Consider the following 18,768-nt stretch of genomic DNA (forward strand, 5'->3'; position numbering starts at 1 on the left):
TTTATGGAATCAGGACTTGCGTTTCCCGCCTTTTCAGTGAGTCAAAACTATGAGATCTTATAATTGTTACCTTCCAAGTCAAAAATGTGACGTCTGGACAACTGCTGCTACCCACCCGTATGTAGTTGGCATTGATGTAGGAGCTCAGCAGGTCGTTGCAGCTCTTCGACTTCAGGATGACTCTGGAATGAGGGTCTAGGACGCACGGCGAGGAGAGGAGGTGAGGACACAAGGGAGTGGGCAAGGGGAAGAGGAAGGGAAGAAGGCAGCGACAGAGGAAATAAGGACAGAAAAGACTAAATTAGATCTTTTTTTATTTATTTAGAACTCTCCTTGACATGGTCTTGAGTTCCTTTTCGACTTGGTTTTAAGCTCCTTTCAAACGCTGTCTTGCCTTGACTCTGATCTGCTTTTAGACTAGGTCTTTGACTTGGTCTCGAGCCCCTTTTCAACGTGGTTTTCGCGCTCTTTTCAAACTTCATTGTGTGTTTGTCTTGTGGCCATTTTAGATTCAGTCTAGATTTGATCCTGACCTGCTTAAGACGCTGTCTTAGTCTGACTTAGTCTCAAACCCCTTTTAGGCTCTGTCTTGACTTGATCTCGACCTGCTTTTAGACTTACTTACTTGATCTCAATCCCCTGTAAACTCTGTCCTCACTTGACTGCTCGTTTTTTTTAAGCTCAGCTTAGTCATGTGTTTGTCTTGTGGCCATTTTTGGTTCAGTCTGGACTTGATCTCGACCCCCCTTTTAGACTTGGTCTAAAGACCCTGTTAGACTTTGTCTTGACTTGGTTTCAGGCCTGTTTCAAACTCCACACAGTCCCGTACTGAGCAGTGAAGGCTTCTGGAAAGACAACAGAAACTCGAACACAGGAAGGAGTTTGATTGACAGCAGACTAGGTGAGCATTCCTTACCCTTGATTGGCCGGAAGGAAGGAAGGAACACCCCCTGCGTTCACTGTTGAATTGATAACCCCGCCCCATCTCCAAAACACACACTAATAACTATCAATGTGTGTGTGTGTGTGTGTGTTACATAATGTCCTAATCAGAGTGTTTGGCTGGTAGTGTGAGAACAAACTGTACTCTGAGGAAAATGTATTGTTCAAGTGTGTGCGTGCGCGTGTGTTCAGGGAAGAGGGAGGTGCGATATTAGCTGTCCTCGGGGTTGTTGGCCTTTGACCTTAAGCCCCGCCCACACAATAAAACAACTTCCTGGTTCAACAGGAAATGAGAGATGAGGACTGTTTTGGAACTGTTACGGTTTCTTAGCAACAATGAGATTATTTCTCACACACACACACACACACAGAGTACTCACTGGGCAGTATGGTCTTGTATCTGTTTTTGGGTCCGTGGTTTGGAATATCCAGCTCTTTGGGATCAATGAAATTCATGGGAATTTCCTGAGACGGAAGAAGAGACGTTCAATGTTAGAAATGTCTAAAAGAAGTAATCTTGCACCTGCACCGACACCTGACAGGTACACACATATTTATACTGTAAAAGGATGCTCCGACCAACTGGGTACCAAGTACTATAACTGGATTGAAATGACTCAAATCAGTAGGGCTATGTCGGTGCCACTTGATACAAAATCCATGCCATCCATTGTTTATATTCCACAAACTGAAGTAACTCGAAATACGGCAAACAAACTCAAAACAAAATCTTATTTAGATCAGGAAAAACCTGTTCAAATAATACGTAAACAAGCCAAAGAAACTGAGCAAGCATTTGATGCCAACTTCAGGTACTTGACAGTTTACAATGCCCAATACTACAGACACATTGTAGTGCTCAAAACGTATTGAAGTTTGATATCCAGCCCTATCAATCAGTAATCTAGTATCCAGAATTTATTGTAAAATCGCAGGATTTTACAATTAATTCTTCCTGGGGAAAAACGGCATTTCTTGGCATACATGAAGTATGATTTCAAACACAGAACTGCAGAAAATTAATCATAAAATGGTGTTTATTCACATTTTGTCATGTTATTCTTTCATATTTGTTACAGTTTTATAGTTTTTTATAGTACAACAATTTCTCCATTTGAGGTGGAAAGGTCGTAATTAAGGCATTTCAAACTCATAGTTTGGCTTTTGTCAGTTAAATGGTAGCATTATTGAGGTTTGGTGAAGATGTCTTTGTTGCAGTATATTCAATAAGTTTTCTGTATGTGACGCACAATCACAACGCTAATAAAGATCCTGCGTTCCCGCAGGTATTTTTCTCAGGAAACAGGAGTAGATTCTGACAAGAATTCTGGGTAAATCCTGAAAACTAAACTCCTCGTATTCAACCCTATTTTGGAAAGCAGGATATATTACATGGTATCATATCAAAACCCAGTCTTGTTTCTCAGCCATTCTGCCTCAACATTTAAATTAAAAAACAGGAATGTGAAATGATTTTACTCACAAAAACTTTTTAACTACTTACAGCGAACTCGGCGTGCAGCTTGTGCGTGTTGTTGACGATGTCACGGAGCTGCTGTCGTGTCAATGGCCGGCCGGCGTACAACAGATATTCCCTGGCGGCTGCCTCTCTGGGGGTTACCACGGCAACGTTAAGGGGCTCCACAGAGCCGAGAGCCGACATGTCCAACACCAGAGAGACATTAGAGCCACGTCTGGAGGGGACGGGAAGGCGAAGAAGTAAATGAAGGGAAGGAAAAAGAAGAAATGACATTAGAATTGGACTGGCCAAAAAGTTCCTCTTCCTTCCTGTGTTTTATTGTAGTTTACTCACTTGTGGACTGTGACTTATAAAAAAAACATGTTCGACAGTTACTGCTCTGCTGAAGTTCAGGAAAATATCATCTGGATTTTGCAGACATGAAAGTTTTCTAAAGAATTAATAAAAACCAGCATGAGGGGAAATTCACACTCTGCACATTCAGAACAGTCATTCGACAGTCTCCGGCCTGGACGCGCTACACAGCAAGTGAGCACGAATCTGGTTCATTCGTAAACCTCTGTGACACAGTTTCTAGCTTTCATTGACGGCACTCTAATAATCTGCGGTGCCGTTTTAAATCACTGCCCTCAAACTGAACTTGTGAGATTGTCGAGTTCACAATATGGTCGGCATTCAAGTGAAACAAGTCCTGAGAAAACCCTTACTGGACAACTGAGAACAAACATGGATGTTATCTTGTTCCCTGATTTTGTATTTTTTGCATTCAAATGTCACGTTAAGGAATTACATGTATTAGACAAGAAATAACTGATAAAAAAGACTTAAAGTATCTTCCAGAAGGCCTAACCCTCTGTGACCACATTTCTACTCCTTTGCAATTCTGTTATTTTCCCACAGTGATGACAAGTCTTTCTGCAGCCACGATGTTTCAGCCTTTCAAGCAGCTGTTACGGTAATTTCCATCTCGTGTTATCTTTCAACTTTCTCAGTAATGATGGTTTTATCTGCAAAGGCAAAGTGTGTATGATGGAAATGTTTGAAGTGTTTCTTCCAAAGTAACAAGATTTCTACTGTAGTTGTTTTCTAACTAACCAGACAGCCTTAGCTTAAGTAGATATCCAGAGCACATTTTACAATAAATATATTTTCTTAATTAAACAAGGCATTTTACATGACACTGAAACATGCAAGAAACCCAGTAAAATTCCTAAAAAGTGAAGGGACTTTTTTTTTTTAATTAAATCTAATTAAATCAACTTAAATTAAATGGTTGCACTTATATAGAGGATTGTTTGTTCATTTATATAGAGGATTAATTAAAAAGGTGGATTAAGAACATCTAACTGAAATTGATTTCTTCACTGACTTCCAGGTAAATTCCTGCTCCAGGAGCAAAACCGCTGAACTGATTTGAGAGTTAATAGTGAAATGTTAAAGTAAGATGTCAGAACAGAAGAAGAAGACGGAGAAGAAAAGACAAGATGTGCTTTGATGGGGTGAGTGTGGGTGGACTCTCTTCGTCTGGCTACGTGTCGGCCGGCTTCCCCTTCAGGATGTGTTACTTCCTATTCGTCTGATTGCTGATTGGCTGCCATCCAGAGTGGACAACACACACACACACACACACACAGACACAGACACCAAGAAAAACATCCTGTTCTCACTCTCAGCCTGAAATCTTCCTTCCTTTTCTTACCTTGAGAGACACGGCGTGCTCTCCACACTTTCACACCCTCACTCTGATCGCTGATGTAACCAGAACAAAATGGCCTCCTAGGTTTGAATCTGCGGACGCACGGTAAATCAACGGAAGAGCTACGAGCAGCAGATAAAGACTGAAGTGCTCGACTCTGAGCTGAGGCGCAGATAAAGATGTTTTTTTTTCCAGTTCTCAAACTACTTAAGAGGGAAAATGAACTTCGGCCAAATGTTAAAGAGCTCTTAAAGCAACACTTGCTGCACAGAAACACAGTCCACTGGTTTTTGAGGTCAGTCTTATTTAACCAACAAAATCCATGTTTCTCACACCCAAACGTGGCTTTCAAACTCACGTAAAATTAAATGTTGAACAGTGACTTTAGACGCAAATACATTTACTGAACAGCGTTCTTCCAAAGACACAGTATTTGGTGTTTTGATGATGTTGATGTAGAGCGCTGTCTGACATGTTGGTCTATAAACAACGTCGTGGCGTCTTGAACCTAAATCCAGGTGAACTGGCCCGTCGTCACAGAGGACGATAGGCCGTGCAGGCGCATGGAAGCATCTGCATTCGTTATGTTTCTCCACTCATTTATTTAGATTCAGTACTTTATTGCCATTTCAACATAGACGATAGGAATTTGGTTTGGGGAGCTCACACAAAACAAAAGCAACAAGAAACCCTCCTCACATACAGTGACCACCTTAGGACATAAAAGTAAATGAAGTAATAAGCTATCAGTAACACAACCAGCTACGATATACAGCGGTGTGAAAAAGTGTTTGCCCCCTTCCTGATTTCTTATTTTTTTGCATGTTCGTCACACTTAAATGTTTCAGATCATCAAACAAATTGAAATATTAGTCAAAGATAACACAAGTAAACACAAAACGCAGTTTTTAAATGAAGGTTGTTATTAAGGGAAAACAAAATCCAAACCTACATGGCCCTGTGTGAAAAAGTGATTGCCCCCTAAACCTAATAACTGGTTGCTCCACCCTTAGCAGCAACAACTGCAACCAAGCGTTTATGATAACTTGAGTCTTTTACAGCGCTGTGGAGGAGTTTCGGCCCACTCATCTTTGCAGAATTGTTGTAATTCAGCCTCATTGGAGGGTTTTCGAGCATGAGCTGCCTTTTTAAGGTCATGCCACAGCATCTCAATAGGATTCAGGTCAGGACTTTGACTAGGCCGCTCCAAAGTCTCCATTTTGTTCTTCTTCAGCCAGTCAGAGACCCCACAACAACATCCAGAGAGCTGCAGGCCTCACTCACCTCAGTTAAGGTCAGTGTTCATGACTACACCATAAGAAAGAGACTGGACCAACTGCAGCCATTAGCTGACTGGAAACCTGGTATGAAATCAGTCTAAAAACCGACGGTTTTCTTTGGAAAATTGTCCAGAAGTGATGTAAGGTTTATAGGAATTGGTTAAAACATGCAAAAACATGGGAACGGTCCTTTAACCGGCAGTTTAACTGTAATCTTAGGAACATTAGGGTTCATGTGGTCACAGGGTTAGGGTTCTAATGTACATTTTCCTGACATGAGGAGAAACGTTACAGAGGAAGTCGCCTCCCTTCATATAAACACCAGCCTCAGGACACGTACACGTACTCTGCATTCATCCTTTATGGAGGAAACCTACTTCACTATCTGAGTGTAACCCTTAAGTGCTGATGTTTCTGAACTTTAAGCTGAGGACACACACACACACACACTGTGTTCTTCCGTTTCTAATCCCGGTGGACAATCTGAGCACTCATTTAGTGCGTCTCCGTCCAAACGTTACGAAATTTTACAGGTTCAAAGAGGTTAGTGATATTTTTCTGGCTCTTTGCATATAATCACCACAGTGTATCAGCAGTTGTTTACAAGCTTTGCTGACTGTTGTGTGGCTCCTCTGTTCCCTCAAAGGCTGCTAACATTTTTAGCTTTCTACACATGAACATTCAGGACTTCGCACTGCCAGGTTGAGGTCTTCCCGGGTCACAGGATTCAAAACAGACCTGTGGAAAACTCACCTGAACCCAACGGGCCTACATTAATTTGTAAAAGAGAGGGACTCCTTATGAAAGGGACACAGTGAGACCTGGTCCGAATAGACCTGAGAGAAACTAGATCCAATACAAAAATGTAGTGGACTTGAAGAGACCCAAACACAAGAGAGATAAGCAACACCGGCAGCAGCATGATGATGGTAAAGAGCCGCACTACATGTGTTTTTTCCTGCACCTCCACTCAGGTATCACACACACACCTGGCCTGAGACCAACAGCAATACAACAGGACCCTACCAGACGTGATTAGGCTAAAGATAAGTTGGACGTGGCCCGACTCCGAGCCAAAATATGCTGCAATGTGCCAGCAAAGGCAGGGAAGAAGAAGACTGCAAGCCAGTAAAAGTGGATGCAAACAATGTTGGATTTAAAATACTTTAAAAATGAGGAAGGAAATGCATTCAACGCGTTTGTTAGAGCTCAAGAACACACACACAATGTGTTTTGGTGAGTAGCACTGAACCCTTTACCCTGATATTATTTCATAAATCGCTGCCCTCTCGTCAGTTACACAAGTATAATATCCGTCAAAAGCCTGTTCATAAAATAAATTAAAAAAACACTAAACTATTTGCGACACACAGTCAGACAATGACCCACTGTATAATTAAGTTTCACAATGGTAAAACATTCATAGCAACAGACCAACTGGCAGCTGAGACAATCACTCATGATCCATGAGTAAACTATAACAGAAGGATCCGGTATAATGCAGATCAATAGCGCTGATCGTGAGGAGGAAGTAAGAACTCGTGAATCCAACAGCTGAAGAGGTATTTCTATGATAAATGGACTGTACTTATATAGCGCCTTTCTAGTCTTTCTGACTACTCAAAGCGCTTCAACTACATATCACATTCACACACCGAAGGCCCGGCCCTCTGGAGCAATTTGGGGTTCAGTGTCTTGCCCAAGGACACTTCGACATGTGGGCCGGGGGAAGCTGGGATTGAACCGCCGACCTTCCGATTGGGTGGCTCTACCACTAAGCCACAGTCGCCCCCCTCTGATAAGAGTTCATTGTTTTGACCAGCAGGTGTCTCTACTGAACACCTGAAGCCTCCGGCAACCGACCCAGTTTCAACACCCTCTCCAACAATCTGCTGTGCTGAACTGTGTGGACCTGGAAAGACCCTTTACTCCGTCTACCCCTCTCACCCATCCACCATGCGCTCTGCATTCTGTTTCATTTCTTTTAAACCTCAATGAACATTGGTTTCCGCATTTCAAAGCTGGGTAAAACTTCCTTACTGGTGTTGACTTATGAATAATAATGAATAATAATAAAACTTTATTTATAGAGCACTTATCAAAACAAAGTACAAAGTGCTTCATAACAAGAGAAATAAAACACCGCAGTGAATGATGAAATAAAATACAGAAAAGCAATAAACAGCCAGTTCAGGTAAAATCAGGATCTGCTTTCAGATAAAAATGTGTTTTGAGACGAGACTTAAACGAAGACTCTGACTCAGACAGCCTGATGTCTTCGGGCAGGTTGTTCCAGAGCCTCGGGGCCCTGATGGCCAAAGCTCTGTCCCCCTTAGTTTCCATCCTGGACTCAGGAACAGACAGGAGACCCCTGCCCGAAGATCTCAAACTACGTGAAGGTTCATAAGGGATTACAAGGTCTAAAATATAGTCTGGAGCCATGAAGAGCCTTAAAAGTAATCAATAAGATCTTAAAAATCAATCCTAAAACAAACAGGGAGCCGATGTAAAGAGGCTGAACCAGGTGTGATTACACATTAGCATCACAAGTGAGCTAGCTAATGTTTGTTGTTGAGGTGCGTTTCATTCACCAACATTGTTTTTCTTTGTAGCTTTTGGCCAGTTTATACAAGAATTACAACTTTGAGTTTAGATTTTACTGACAGCCAGCTGTTTGTATTCAGTGGAGACGTGGATACTTTACATTAACGTCTCTTTTAATACTAAAAAAAAATAATCGTGTTGTTGCCTTTTAGTCTGTTTTGTGTCCAAACACACTAACATGTCAGTAAGTCACCTTTCTGTCTTCTTACCTTTCTTGCAGTCCTGCAGCAGGTTTCATCCTGAACGGGGAGGGGCAGGGCTTAAGCTCGTTATTGGCCGTCACCGGGCCAACGCTGGCCAGGGGGGCGTGGTCGTCGCTGCTTACAATGGGGAAGGGGGCGTGGCTAGGAGAAGAAACAGACGTGGTTTATTTCAATATATTTCGTTTGGGGAATTTTGAGATGCATCGTCAGCTGACTTACCTGGGCAGAGGGACGACAGGAGGAGCGAGGCGGTGGCAGGCTACGATTGGCTGCTGCTGGGGAATAGGCGTGGCTACAGTTGGAGGGAGCTCAGCTTGTACCATGCTTCCTGACGTCACAACCTGGACAACAAAAGGACGAGTCATTACTATGCTTTATATGTAATTTTACATGTGTAGGCAGAAACAGTTCTGGTGTCCGGTGCCGACCTTGGTGCCCTTTGACCTCTGGGTGGAGTCTGGAGGGACAGCTGGGGACAGGTGGAGGTCAGGGGGCGGAGCTTTCAGCTGTCTGTCAGAAACCTGAACCTTCTCCTTAAGTCGGTACAAAACCTGGAGATCAGAAAACAGAATTCATTAATACAGTTTCTCTTTAAATGAAGAACTGATGAAACCTCTGTGATGCTGACTGAAAATGGAAATCCAGGAAGTAGTCAGGTCCTGTCATTGTAGGGCAGAGTACAGACCAAACTCATTTTTTAACTTATTTAAATCAGAAAACCTTTCTTAAGTCCTTTATTTCACACTGATTTTTGGGGGAGTTTGGCACGTTTTGTTAAATTAAAAAAAATTAAAAAAGGATTTAAAACATTTTTATATTCCTCAGATTAAGACATATATAAAAAAAAAAGTATTGTTTTGGTATTGGTACCGAAGCTCGGGTACTGAATAAAATGTTCCAACGAACCCAGCTGTATGTTTAGTTCACTTGATCAATAAATGAGTTGTGAGATAAAAAATTCCTCCTTTTTTCCTGCTTCCTGTAGTCAAGTTTCTCCCAAAGATAAGGACAACACCAACTATTTAAAAGTGTATTTGTAGAGCTGTGAGATGTTTTGAGTAAATCATTAACGGAAGATCTGTGCGAGATATTGTTGATATGTACCACACTGTAATAAAAGGCAGATTTTATCTTTAAATTAATTGATAATGATTGCCGTCATGTAATTCTGCTCACACTGAACCCCGTCTCCTAAACATTATGTTCATAAAACATTAATTTGAAATACCGAATACTGTTTGCAGACAACATAAAGCTGCCTAGATTATATATATTTGAATTTATATTATGAGGAAATGTTTGTAAGGCCACTGTCAATATATTTCATTTGTTTTCCTACAATATCTGCTCCTGACAACTCAAGCATGATTAAATATCTTATGGTGGTTTTATGGTCAGTCAGGAATCGCCTGAATGTTGTTTTTCCTAAATTCACTGAATACATTGACCTGATTTCACAAACCGGAGCCAGATCAGTAGGAACACATCTGAGAGAGACAAGGGAAGAAAGAAGAATAATCGAAAAACAAAGTCTGGAGTCTACTTGAAAGTTTCCAGCTGCTTCCTCGATATTATTAGAGGATAAACAGCAAAACTGTGAGGGGAGAGAAAACTGCAGAGAAAGGAAGGATTAAAATATGTCACATTCAGATTTATTAAGCAGTAAGTAGCTCAGTTTCATCCAGCAGCTCCGGTCTGAGAGACAGGACATAATATATATGAACAGGTTTCTCTGTGCAAGTGCTCCCTCGTGTGGATTAAATGTCACCCTGCAACTGACAGAGGAAAACATAAAACACCAGACTGGGGGGAGATTATTATTATTATTATTATTATTATTATTATTATTATTATTATTATATTAATAATAATAAACTCAATTTACATTACATTGTCTTCCATAAATGTATTTATTCATTACTAGTTTTCTATGTCTTTAATTTTATTTCCCCATCTCTTAATTTATTTTTTCTTTCCTTTTCTCTTTATTATATTTTTTTTCCTTTTTATATCTATTTAATTGATTCTCTTTGATTATTTGTGTGTATGTGTGTGTGTGTGTGTGTGTGTGTCTGAAGGCCAGGACACAGTGACCTTTGACCGTGGCCACAAATTGGCTAACGGCGGTCGGCTGTCTCAGCCAATCAGAGCAGCCGGGGTTTAGCAACGTGTTGCATGATGTCAGCGATTATGCTTATCTGTGTGTGTGCTCTTTCACTTCTATCTTTGTGAGGACCAGTTTGAGTTCTGCACCTCCAAAGTGAGGTCTTTAAGGGTCTGTTTGAGGTTTGATTTTAGGGTTAAGGTTTGGCAGGGGTCCCCACAAGTTTAGCAGTACAAACGTGTGTGTATGTGTGATACTGTATTTTACCATCAAGCAGGTGACGACGATGATGAAGATGGTGAAGAAGAGGACGACGGCGTAAAAGCCTTCTCTGGTCCACACGTGATCCCTCTGCTCGCCCTGCAGGACGTTCTTCTACGGGAGAGAACAAATTTGGGTAAATGCTTTGCAGGCGCTCTCCACTCAGCACCGAAAAGAGCGGCGCTGGAACAACTTGTCATTTTTCACAAGACTTTCTAACTTTCTGTTTCCTGCTCGTTTTTCCTGATTTTTACTGGCTCATAGCAGCTCCAGTCCAGTGCGAAATGATTGAAGAAGCCATCTTAAGTAGGCCTGTTATTGACTATCAATATATATATCTGTTTACAGAAACGTTCCACTCAAAGGAGTTTAAAAAGTCGTACCATAAATCTCCCACATTGACTTTTAATAACTCAATCACTGATCTTTTCGTTGAGCGGACATCAGACTAACATTTTCTCAAACATACAGGATAAATAAACGCTTGCAGTTACAAAAACCAATTTTCAGCAGCAGAGAACGCTTTATTTTCCAGACGTGCATCAAAACAGTCGCCACCAGGTCCGAGTTAACTGAACTGCAGCTCATTTATATCTGTAGTTTAAGTAAAGACCCGCTAAATTAAAAAATTGTAGTGATTATGTAATGTTGTGATCCTGACAGTAATTGGAAACACGCTTAGAAAACAGTATCCCAGTTATTAGTCGTATCCCAGTTTGGATCATATTCATGCTGGGTATTCATGACTTGTATTCAGCGTGATGGGGTAACAAAATAAGCAGCAGTCAGAGGTTGGGTTGCAACTAATGGTTATTTTCATTATCGATTTATCTGCCGATCATTTTCTCTATTAATTGATAAGTTGTTTGTTCTGTCAAACATCAGAAAATAGTGAAAGATGAGCATCATAATTACACAGGGCCCAAAGCGATGTCTTCAAATAGCTTCGTTTGTTTCAACCAACTCTCCAAAATAATCAATTTACTAAAATGTAAGGCTGGAAAAGTGACAAATCTTTACATTAGAGAAGGTGCAAACTCCAAATATTAGGCATCAATTCTGCTTGAAAATTGACTTTTATTGACAGTTAATCGATCATTTAGGGGCGGTTGTGACTTAGAGGTAGAGCAGGTCCGTTTCTTTGTACTGATGAGCAGTTGGCACCTGCCATCAGTGAGTGAATGGGGTGCAAAAGTGCTTTGAGTGGTCGGAAGACTAGAAAAGGCGCTATACAGTGCATACAGTACAGTGCATTTATCAAAATATTTGCATAGTTGACAGCGTGTGTCATACATTCATAACTTATTCCTGAAAACGGCTCAGAAGCAGCATCTTTAGCGAGTTGTTTGCGATGACTGGAGTGACAGGTGCAGATTTTTGGTGGAGTATTCCTTTAAAGCAGGCAGAGAAGCCTGTTTTGTTCTGTCTGCTCCTCACTGATACTTACAGGGAGTTTCTGATTTGTTACTGTAATATTATTACAGACGAGCTGTCACATTTCTCATTGCTGGGAGTAATAATATTAATATAATCTATAAAGCTGTTCTTCCTCAGGCTGATCGATGGGACTTTAATACTTCCATTAAACTTTTAGCAGCAGCACTCTGCTCTCTAATAATCCCAATCCATCCTCTCCGTCCGTCTCCACGGGGACTAACGAGGCTGCTTAACGAGCCGCGGTTACCTAGGAGACCGAGCAGCAGGCACACTAACAGTTTTCAAACACACACACACACACACCTCAGTTGAGACTTCTGTGATGCCGAAGTGTCCCAGGTGGTGGTGAAGGACCCTGACGTTCAGTGATTGGATGACCTCTTCAGCGGGGCGGGGCTCAGAGATCCCCAGCCTATCAGAGGACACGAAGAGCTCGATGCCATTCTTCTTCTCCTGTAAGAGCCGTCCATCAGTCAGTCAATCGATAAATCAATCAATCAGTGGAGTGTAATGCTTGAATGGTGTGTGTCTTACATTCAGCCGGTTGATGTGCACGTGTCCTGCAGGAACGCCCAGCGCCGCCGCTACACCTTCCCGAAACCACCGAAGAAGACTGACGTTCAGCCTCCTCACGTCTACAGCCAGGTACTGAGAGAGAGAGAGAGAGAGAGAGAGAGAGAGAGAGAGAGAGAGAGAGAGAGAGAGAGAGAGAGAGAGAATATATACAAGTTCATTGGCTGATGGAGGTAAACAGCTCGTGGGTCTAATTCTCTAGTCGCTGCCATTAAACCATCGCAGAAGACGACAAGATGATGCCATTAAAAAAAAATAAAAATGTATGCGAGGAAGATTACAGCCTCCTCATCGCTCCACACAGATCTGATGTTTTCAGCTCTTCAGCTCTTGTCTCAGACAAGACGGAAAACCCTTCTGACACATTTCAACTCACTTTTTCGCATTTCCAGCGTTTCCACTCAGGATGGAAACGCACTTGTGCTCATTCTGGAAGCAGATATTGTGATGATGCGACAAAGTATAGCCTGTTTGGGGTTTGTTTTGTTTTGTTTTTTTACAAAATACAAAATGTGTACAAAGTGGTGAAAGATTCACATTTCAACAATTTCTCATCTTTACATTTTTAACATACCCCACTATCCCTTCACTAATGCACAGTACTCCAAGAGTACAGCTTTATCCAACATGAAAAGAATTCAAGAAAAGTAGGTAAACACACAAATGTTCTGTACTGTATCATTTTTAACTTTAAATAACTCGTCTCTCAGATTTTGTCAGATGTCTATAAAAAAAAAAGGAGAACACGGGAGCAGAACTAAGCCGAGGATTTAAAGTTTCAGGAATTACACGAACGTGGAGTCTGTGATTTCCACTGAAGCAGTATTCTCCTGCGAGCAACTAAAGATGCAAATATTCCAACACTGAACTGAGAAGATTGCACACTGAAGATTTCCGGTGTTTCTGTTGGTGAAGACTCAGAAAAACTTTTGCCTGGAATTCAAAAATCAAGATTGTTTATCGTCATTCAAGAGCACGCTTGTGCAAAGGAGAATGAAACGATATTTACTCCGGCACCAGGGAGCAGAAGTGGTTTATTTTCTCCGTCTCCTCTGTAAAGGGCATTAATAGCTGTTCTGGATCTTTCGATCCCGTCACACAATCTTCCTCAGCAGGTTTGTCACTGAAATGCAGATCAAATGTGTCCATGATGGCTTAAAAGTTAAGACTTAAAAGTTCATTCTTCACCTCGGAAACACTAGTTGACTAAATCTCCAACAAGCTCCATTTAGTAGCTTCTAATGTGCACTAACTTCCGTTCTCAACTTTTAAGCCAAAATGTGACAGCACTGCATCAAATACAAAACACAAGGGGCTGCGCTGGTGGAGGCGTAATGTCTCAGGTACCAGTGAGACGATGAAATAAAATCCAGGAAGTCCAGTTTGAGTAACATCAGATTGGAGGTTTTTCAGATGCCAAAACACCGCACAGCATGTTGTAACACTACGAGACAGGTATCATGGCGACTGACTGGCCAACAACCAGATACGTGCCCCCAAAATGCTCTGCTGCAGTCTGACAGAAAGGGCCATGGATGTATGGGCGACCAAGTGTACATTTCGTTTGTTTCTGTGCGGGGACAATAAAGACTGCGTTATTTGACGCAGTGCTGACGTCTGTCTGAACAGTTCAAACTCAAGCCTAAAAACTACAAATGGGTTAAATAGAAGTTAAGATATATTTTAACCCTATCTGGTTGATTTCATGGCACGCTCTGGTTGTCCATTCAGTATTATGGTCCAGAGCAAGATATCAAAATGGCCAGATTTGCTGTAAATAAAGTTCAGTTTATTTAATTTACTTGTGCGGCTCTAAGAATATTTAAATCCACCGTACGTCGTTCGCTCTGTCCGTCCTTATAGAAACCAACATGGCCGTGGATGATTTCTACAGTCTGCAGTGATTTTGTTCTGCAGCCTCCTCGCCAAACAGATCGAATCATAACACCATCTCTGCGTCTCCTGCTGCGTTATTTTATCTCTCTCTCTCTCTCTCTCTCTCTCCGCTACAATCCATCTCTCTTCACCCACCAGACTCTCCCCCTTGTGTTTGGCTCCTCTGGTTTTCCCAGCAGTCTCTCAGCTTTCAGCAAAAGTGGGAGACAGACACACACACACACACACACACACACACACACTAATGACTGTAATCAGTGTGTGTGCGTCGCAAAAAAAACAGGAAACACATCTTTGGAAGACGACCCTGAGGGCTTATGAACACACACACACACACACACACACAGAGAGTTGATTGGTTTGTGTTGCTGATGTTGCTAAGACACACAGACCACAGACCCCTTTCCCTCCCCCAGGCTGAAAAACGTCTTTGCCTTCCCCAGTTTGTAAGCCTCTCATCTCAGTCAAAACTTCCTTTATACCTCTGTGTTAAGGGGTCACACCACGAGGCTGCGTCTCCTCTCGTCGGGGCGACAGCAGCTACAGCGAGAACTGCGATTGGTCAGCTGCTTGTGTTTTCTCCTACAAGTTTCTGTTGCCAGTGGAGATTGTTGAAAGACAACATGAAAGTGGAAAGAAGAGTCAGTTATCTTCTGATTTTCAGTAACAAACATCTAACAAAGACCTCGCCGCTGCTAACCTTCTGCTCCCGACGACGCCCGCTCGCTATCACAGTGACTAAAGCAACATAAACACAGCGACTGCACGGAGCGGTCTCCTGTGAAACAAGGCGGACTTTCCACCGTCACTCTGGCCCCTCCCCCGTTCAGAAGGATTTGGTTGATACAGTTCAACGCAAGGTTCACGAGAGCAAACTGGCAAACTAGGCAGCGCTGATCAAATATGATCAGCGTATTTCCCGCCTCAAATGTTTTCAGAAACACATTTTACTGTACTGTTTAGCTGGAATTTAAGAAGGTTTGTGACCAGGCTGCCATTTTTTTTTCCTGCTTGAAAATGGACCAAGCACCGCCCCAACTTCCACGTGTCGCTCAGCAGGTTTCGTTGCTCTGATTGGCTGTAGGTCTTTCCAGTTGCGTCCAGAGGCAGTTTGGTCTGCGCCCGTTGATAACGCTCCTTGGACATAAAAAAATAATAATTAACTGAGAGGTTTCAGACTAATATGCATTTGCGAATTAGTCCGACGATGCCAAAGTGAATGAAAGAATGTAAACACAGTTACAACCGGATCACGTGCGATAAATCCGTCTTGTGTTGGCGATATCAGCAGGTGAAATCAGACGCTGAACTATAAGTCAAAATCTACGCCGTAGGTTTCTACAGCAGGAAACTTTGCGTCGACCGTAAATCCGGCTTAAAGACTTGTTCAGAGAACACACGAAGCAATTTTTAGACATGGCACAACTGCGTAAAAAGTCAATGGAAAGATGTAAGCGTGCACGAAGAGAAGGAAATTCACTCAAGATGGCACAATTTGACGGTTTGTCTTTTCATACAGTCTGTGTGCACATTGTTAGCTAACTAAGAGCTAAAGCTAACAGCTGTACAGTCGGTACATTGGCTGTTTGGGGCGAATAAACAAACTGCCCTGTGGGCCGCTCTTTAAAATAACTTACACTAAACTAATAAACTTACACACAGCTGCTGCATCAACCTGCTGTCCTCACAGTGGGGTCTGCCAGGTTCGAGCTCTGTCCGAACTCTACAAGAGCTGCAATGATTAGTCGATTACTCGGTGGCCAGAAAAAAATATCAGCAACTATTTTGAGAATCGATTATTAATTTGCCAAACCTTCTCTGGTTCAAGCTTCTCCAGTGTGAGGATTTTTCTTTGTTTTATCTCACTATAAAGTGAATATCTTTTGGTTTTGGACTGTTGGTCGGACAAAACGAGACATTTGAAGAAATCACTGAGGACATGTAAAACATGTGATGGACATTTTTCAATATTTCATGAAATTTCCAAGACAAAACAATTCATCAAAATAAAAAAATCGCCAGATTAAATCAATAATGAAAATAATCATGAGTTGCAGTCTTGAACTAATAACCCAGCTGGCTACAGGATGGACTGCTGACTAGCTTGTTAGCTAACAAGATACAACATGTACAGGTAAAGTGCCGGCAGGTGTGTTATTTCTCTACGCTAGCAGTTTTCCCCTGCTTCCAGTCTTTGAGCTAAGCTAGGCTAAACACGGCCTGAATCTCTCTCTGAACGGGACACACAGAGATTGAACTAATATTGATTATCTTGTCGAACTGTGACGAAAAACAAGACCAGTTCCCAAAATATCAGATTGTTCCTTTAAATAAAAACAAACAAGAAGAAGTCTGACCTCTGCAAGTCTCCGTCCATCAGCTTCAAACCCACCGACTGCTGCTGCTCTAACAACAGCACTGTGTGTGTGTGTGTGTGTGTGTGTGTGTGTGTGTGTGTGTGTGAAAACAACATGTTCTTTTGCCACTTAATTCAATATCAGGAACAATAACCACAGCCAGACAACACACACACACACACACAGCTGATGTTATTATCAGTCTGTCTCTGGTTACAGTTTGTTCTGTTAAACAAACTCTTATTTTTCTCTCGGAAATAAAATACTGCTGAACCAACAAACAAAAGCCAAATAAAATAACCAGACACCTGCAGTATGGGATGCAAATAACAATTATTTTCATTATTGATTAATATTTCGATTGTTTTCTAGATTAAATGGGTCAAATTGTTTTGTCTCTAAAGTGTCAGAAAATTGTGAAAAACGCCCAGAGAACCAAGTTGACGTCTTCAAATTCTTTTTTTTGTCCGCCCAAAAGTCCAAAACTCAAAATATTCAATTTACTGTCAAAGAAAACCAAAAAAACCTGAAAATTCTCACATTTGAAAAGCTGGAAACAGTTCATATTTTTCTATTCCGTGTCTCAAATGTTTAATCAATTATCAAAATTGTTGCAGATTAATTTTCTGTAAAATAATTGGGTAATAGTTTCAGCTATAATAACCTGCAGTTAACCACTAAACAACTAAAAATCAGTTTAAGCGAACAACCCGACAACTGAGCCAAACAACTATCAATTCAGCAACTGACATTTAAACAGTTAAACAAACTGACAAGCAAAGAAAAACAATTAAAGAATCAATTTGACAAAAGAATAAAAAACAAACAGGTAAACAACTACGGCCGATAAATAAGAAAACCTGAATAACCTGAAAACAAAAACTCTAAATAACAGCAACTAAACAACCTTACCAAGTAAACATGTAAACACTGTTGATCTCCCCGTCATTCACAGGAAGCTTTTCACTCAATGAACACAGATACAGAGAGACGCTGCCTGCCTGCCTGTCAGTCAGAGCTCAGGGACTTTTCGCTCCATTTCCTAATGTAGTCATTCTGTGATCTCTGATTGGCTTAGAGGGGGACAGAGCTCAACCCGCCACCCGATTGGTTGTTGTCCAGGTAATGCCATTATCCTGCTGCGCTTCCTGTCAGGATCAGGTGCTATTTCTGTCCGACACACACACACACACAGTAATAACCTCTAATTAGCTGACAGCCCTCGGGGCAGTAGGGGGGAATCCAATTTGGACCAATCAGATATCAGAAAGGGGAGGGGGTGAAGTCGTGGATGTGGTTTACAAGGCGGGGAGGAGCGAAGAGAAGGAAAAAATAAAGAATGAATTGGTCATTTCCATTATATTTTTCCAATCAACAAAAATAAGGCATGAAAATAAAAATAAGGGATGAAACTGGAAGAATTCAAATGTTGAACATAAATAAGAGCGCCGATGATTAGTCAATTAATCGATTAGTTGCAACTATTTTGATAAATCGGTTAAATTGTTTCAGTAATTTTCTGGTCCCAGACTGTTTTTCTTTGTCATATATGACAGTCAATTGAATATTTTAAAAGGTTTTCGACAGTAAGTCGGACAAAACAAGCAAACTGAAGACGTCACTGTGGCCTCTGAGAAACTGTGAATGTCAGTTTTTCCACAATGTTTTAATATTTCATAAATTAAACGATGAATCAAATCAGAAAATAATCTGCAGATTGACCGATAATGAAAATAATCGTTAGAAGCAGCTCTAAAAATCAAATCACACTAAACATTTGTAATATAAAAAAATATTAACATTTTTATTTGTTTGTTTGTTTTAAAATATAGATTTTTTTTTTTAAATAAAGCCGAATTTTGGACAGTTCGAAGTTGCAAATTAGGGAAGTGAATTTAAATGGACGGACAGACAGCTGTCACTGGATCACTGTGG

General features: G+C 41.3%; 1 protein-coding gene across 3 annotated transcripts in view; it reads right to left on the reverse strand.

The window, feature by feature from the left end:
* ptprr (protein tyrosine phosphatase receptor type R) overlaps positions 1-18,768 on the reverse strand; it is a 44,095-nt gene that overhangs the window by 11,020 nt on the left and 14,307 nt on the right. For all 3 annotated transcript variants that reach the window (XR_006376741.1, XR_006376742.1, XM_044185381.1), the window contains exons 3-11: positions 12,542-12,655; positions 12,311-12,460; positions 10,577-10,684; positions 8,634-8,756; positions 8,425-8,546; positions 8,212-8,346; positions 2,447-2,636; positions 1,323-1,407; positions 116-195 (exon numbers count right to left, since the gene is read on the reverse strand). Coding sequence is in view for 1 of the 3 variants with exons in the window: in XM_044185381.1 (XP_044041316.1) it covers positions 116-195; positions 1,323-1,407; positions 2,447-2,636; positions 8,212-8,346; positions 8,425-8,546; positions 8,634-8,756; positions 10,577-10,684; positions 12,311-12,460; positions 12,542-12,655 (1,107 nt within the window). In the remaining 2 variants the exon portion in view is untranslated. The remainder of the gene's footprint in view (positions 1-115; positions 196-1,322; positions 1,408-2,446; positions 2,637-8,211; positions 8,347-8,424; positions 8,547-8,633; positions 8,757-10,576; positions 10,685-12,310; positions 12,461-12,541; positions 12,656-18,768) is intronic.

The sequence above is a fragment of the Siniperca chuatsi genome, linkage group LG23, assembly GCF_020085105.1.
Source record: "Siniperca chuatsi isolate FFG_IHB_CAS linkage group LG23, ASM2008510v1, whole genome shotgun sequence".
Classification (NCBI taxonomy): Eukaryota; Metazoa; Chordata; class Actinopteri; order Centrarchiformes; family Sinipercidae; genus Siniperca; species Siniperca chuatsi.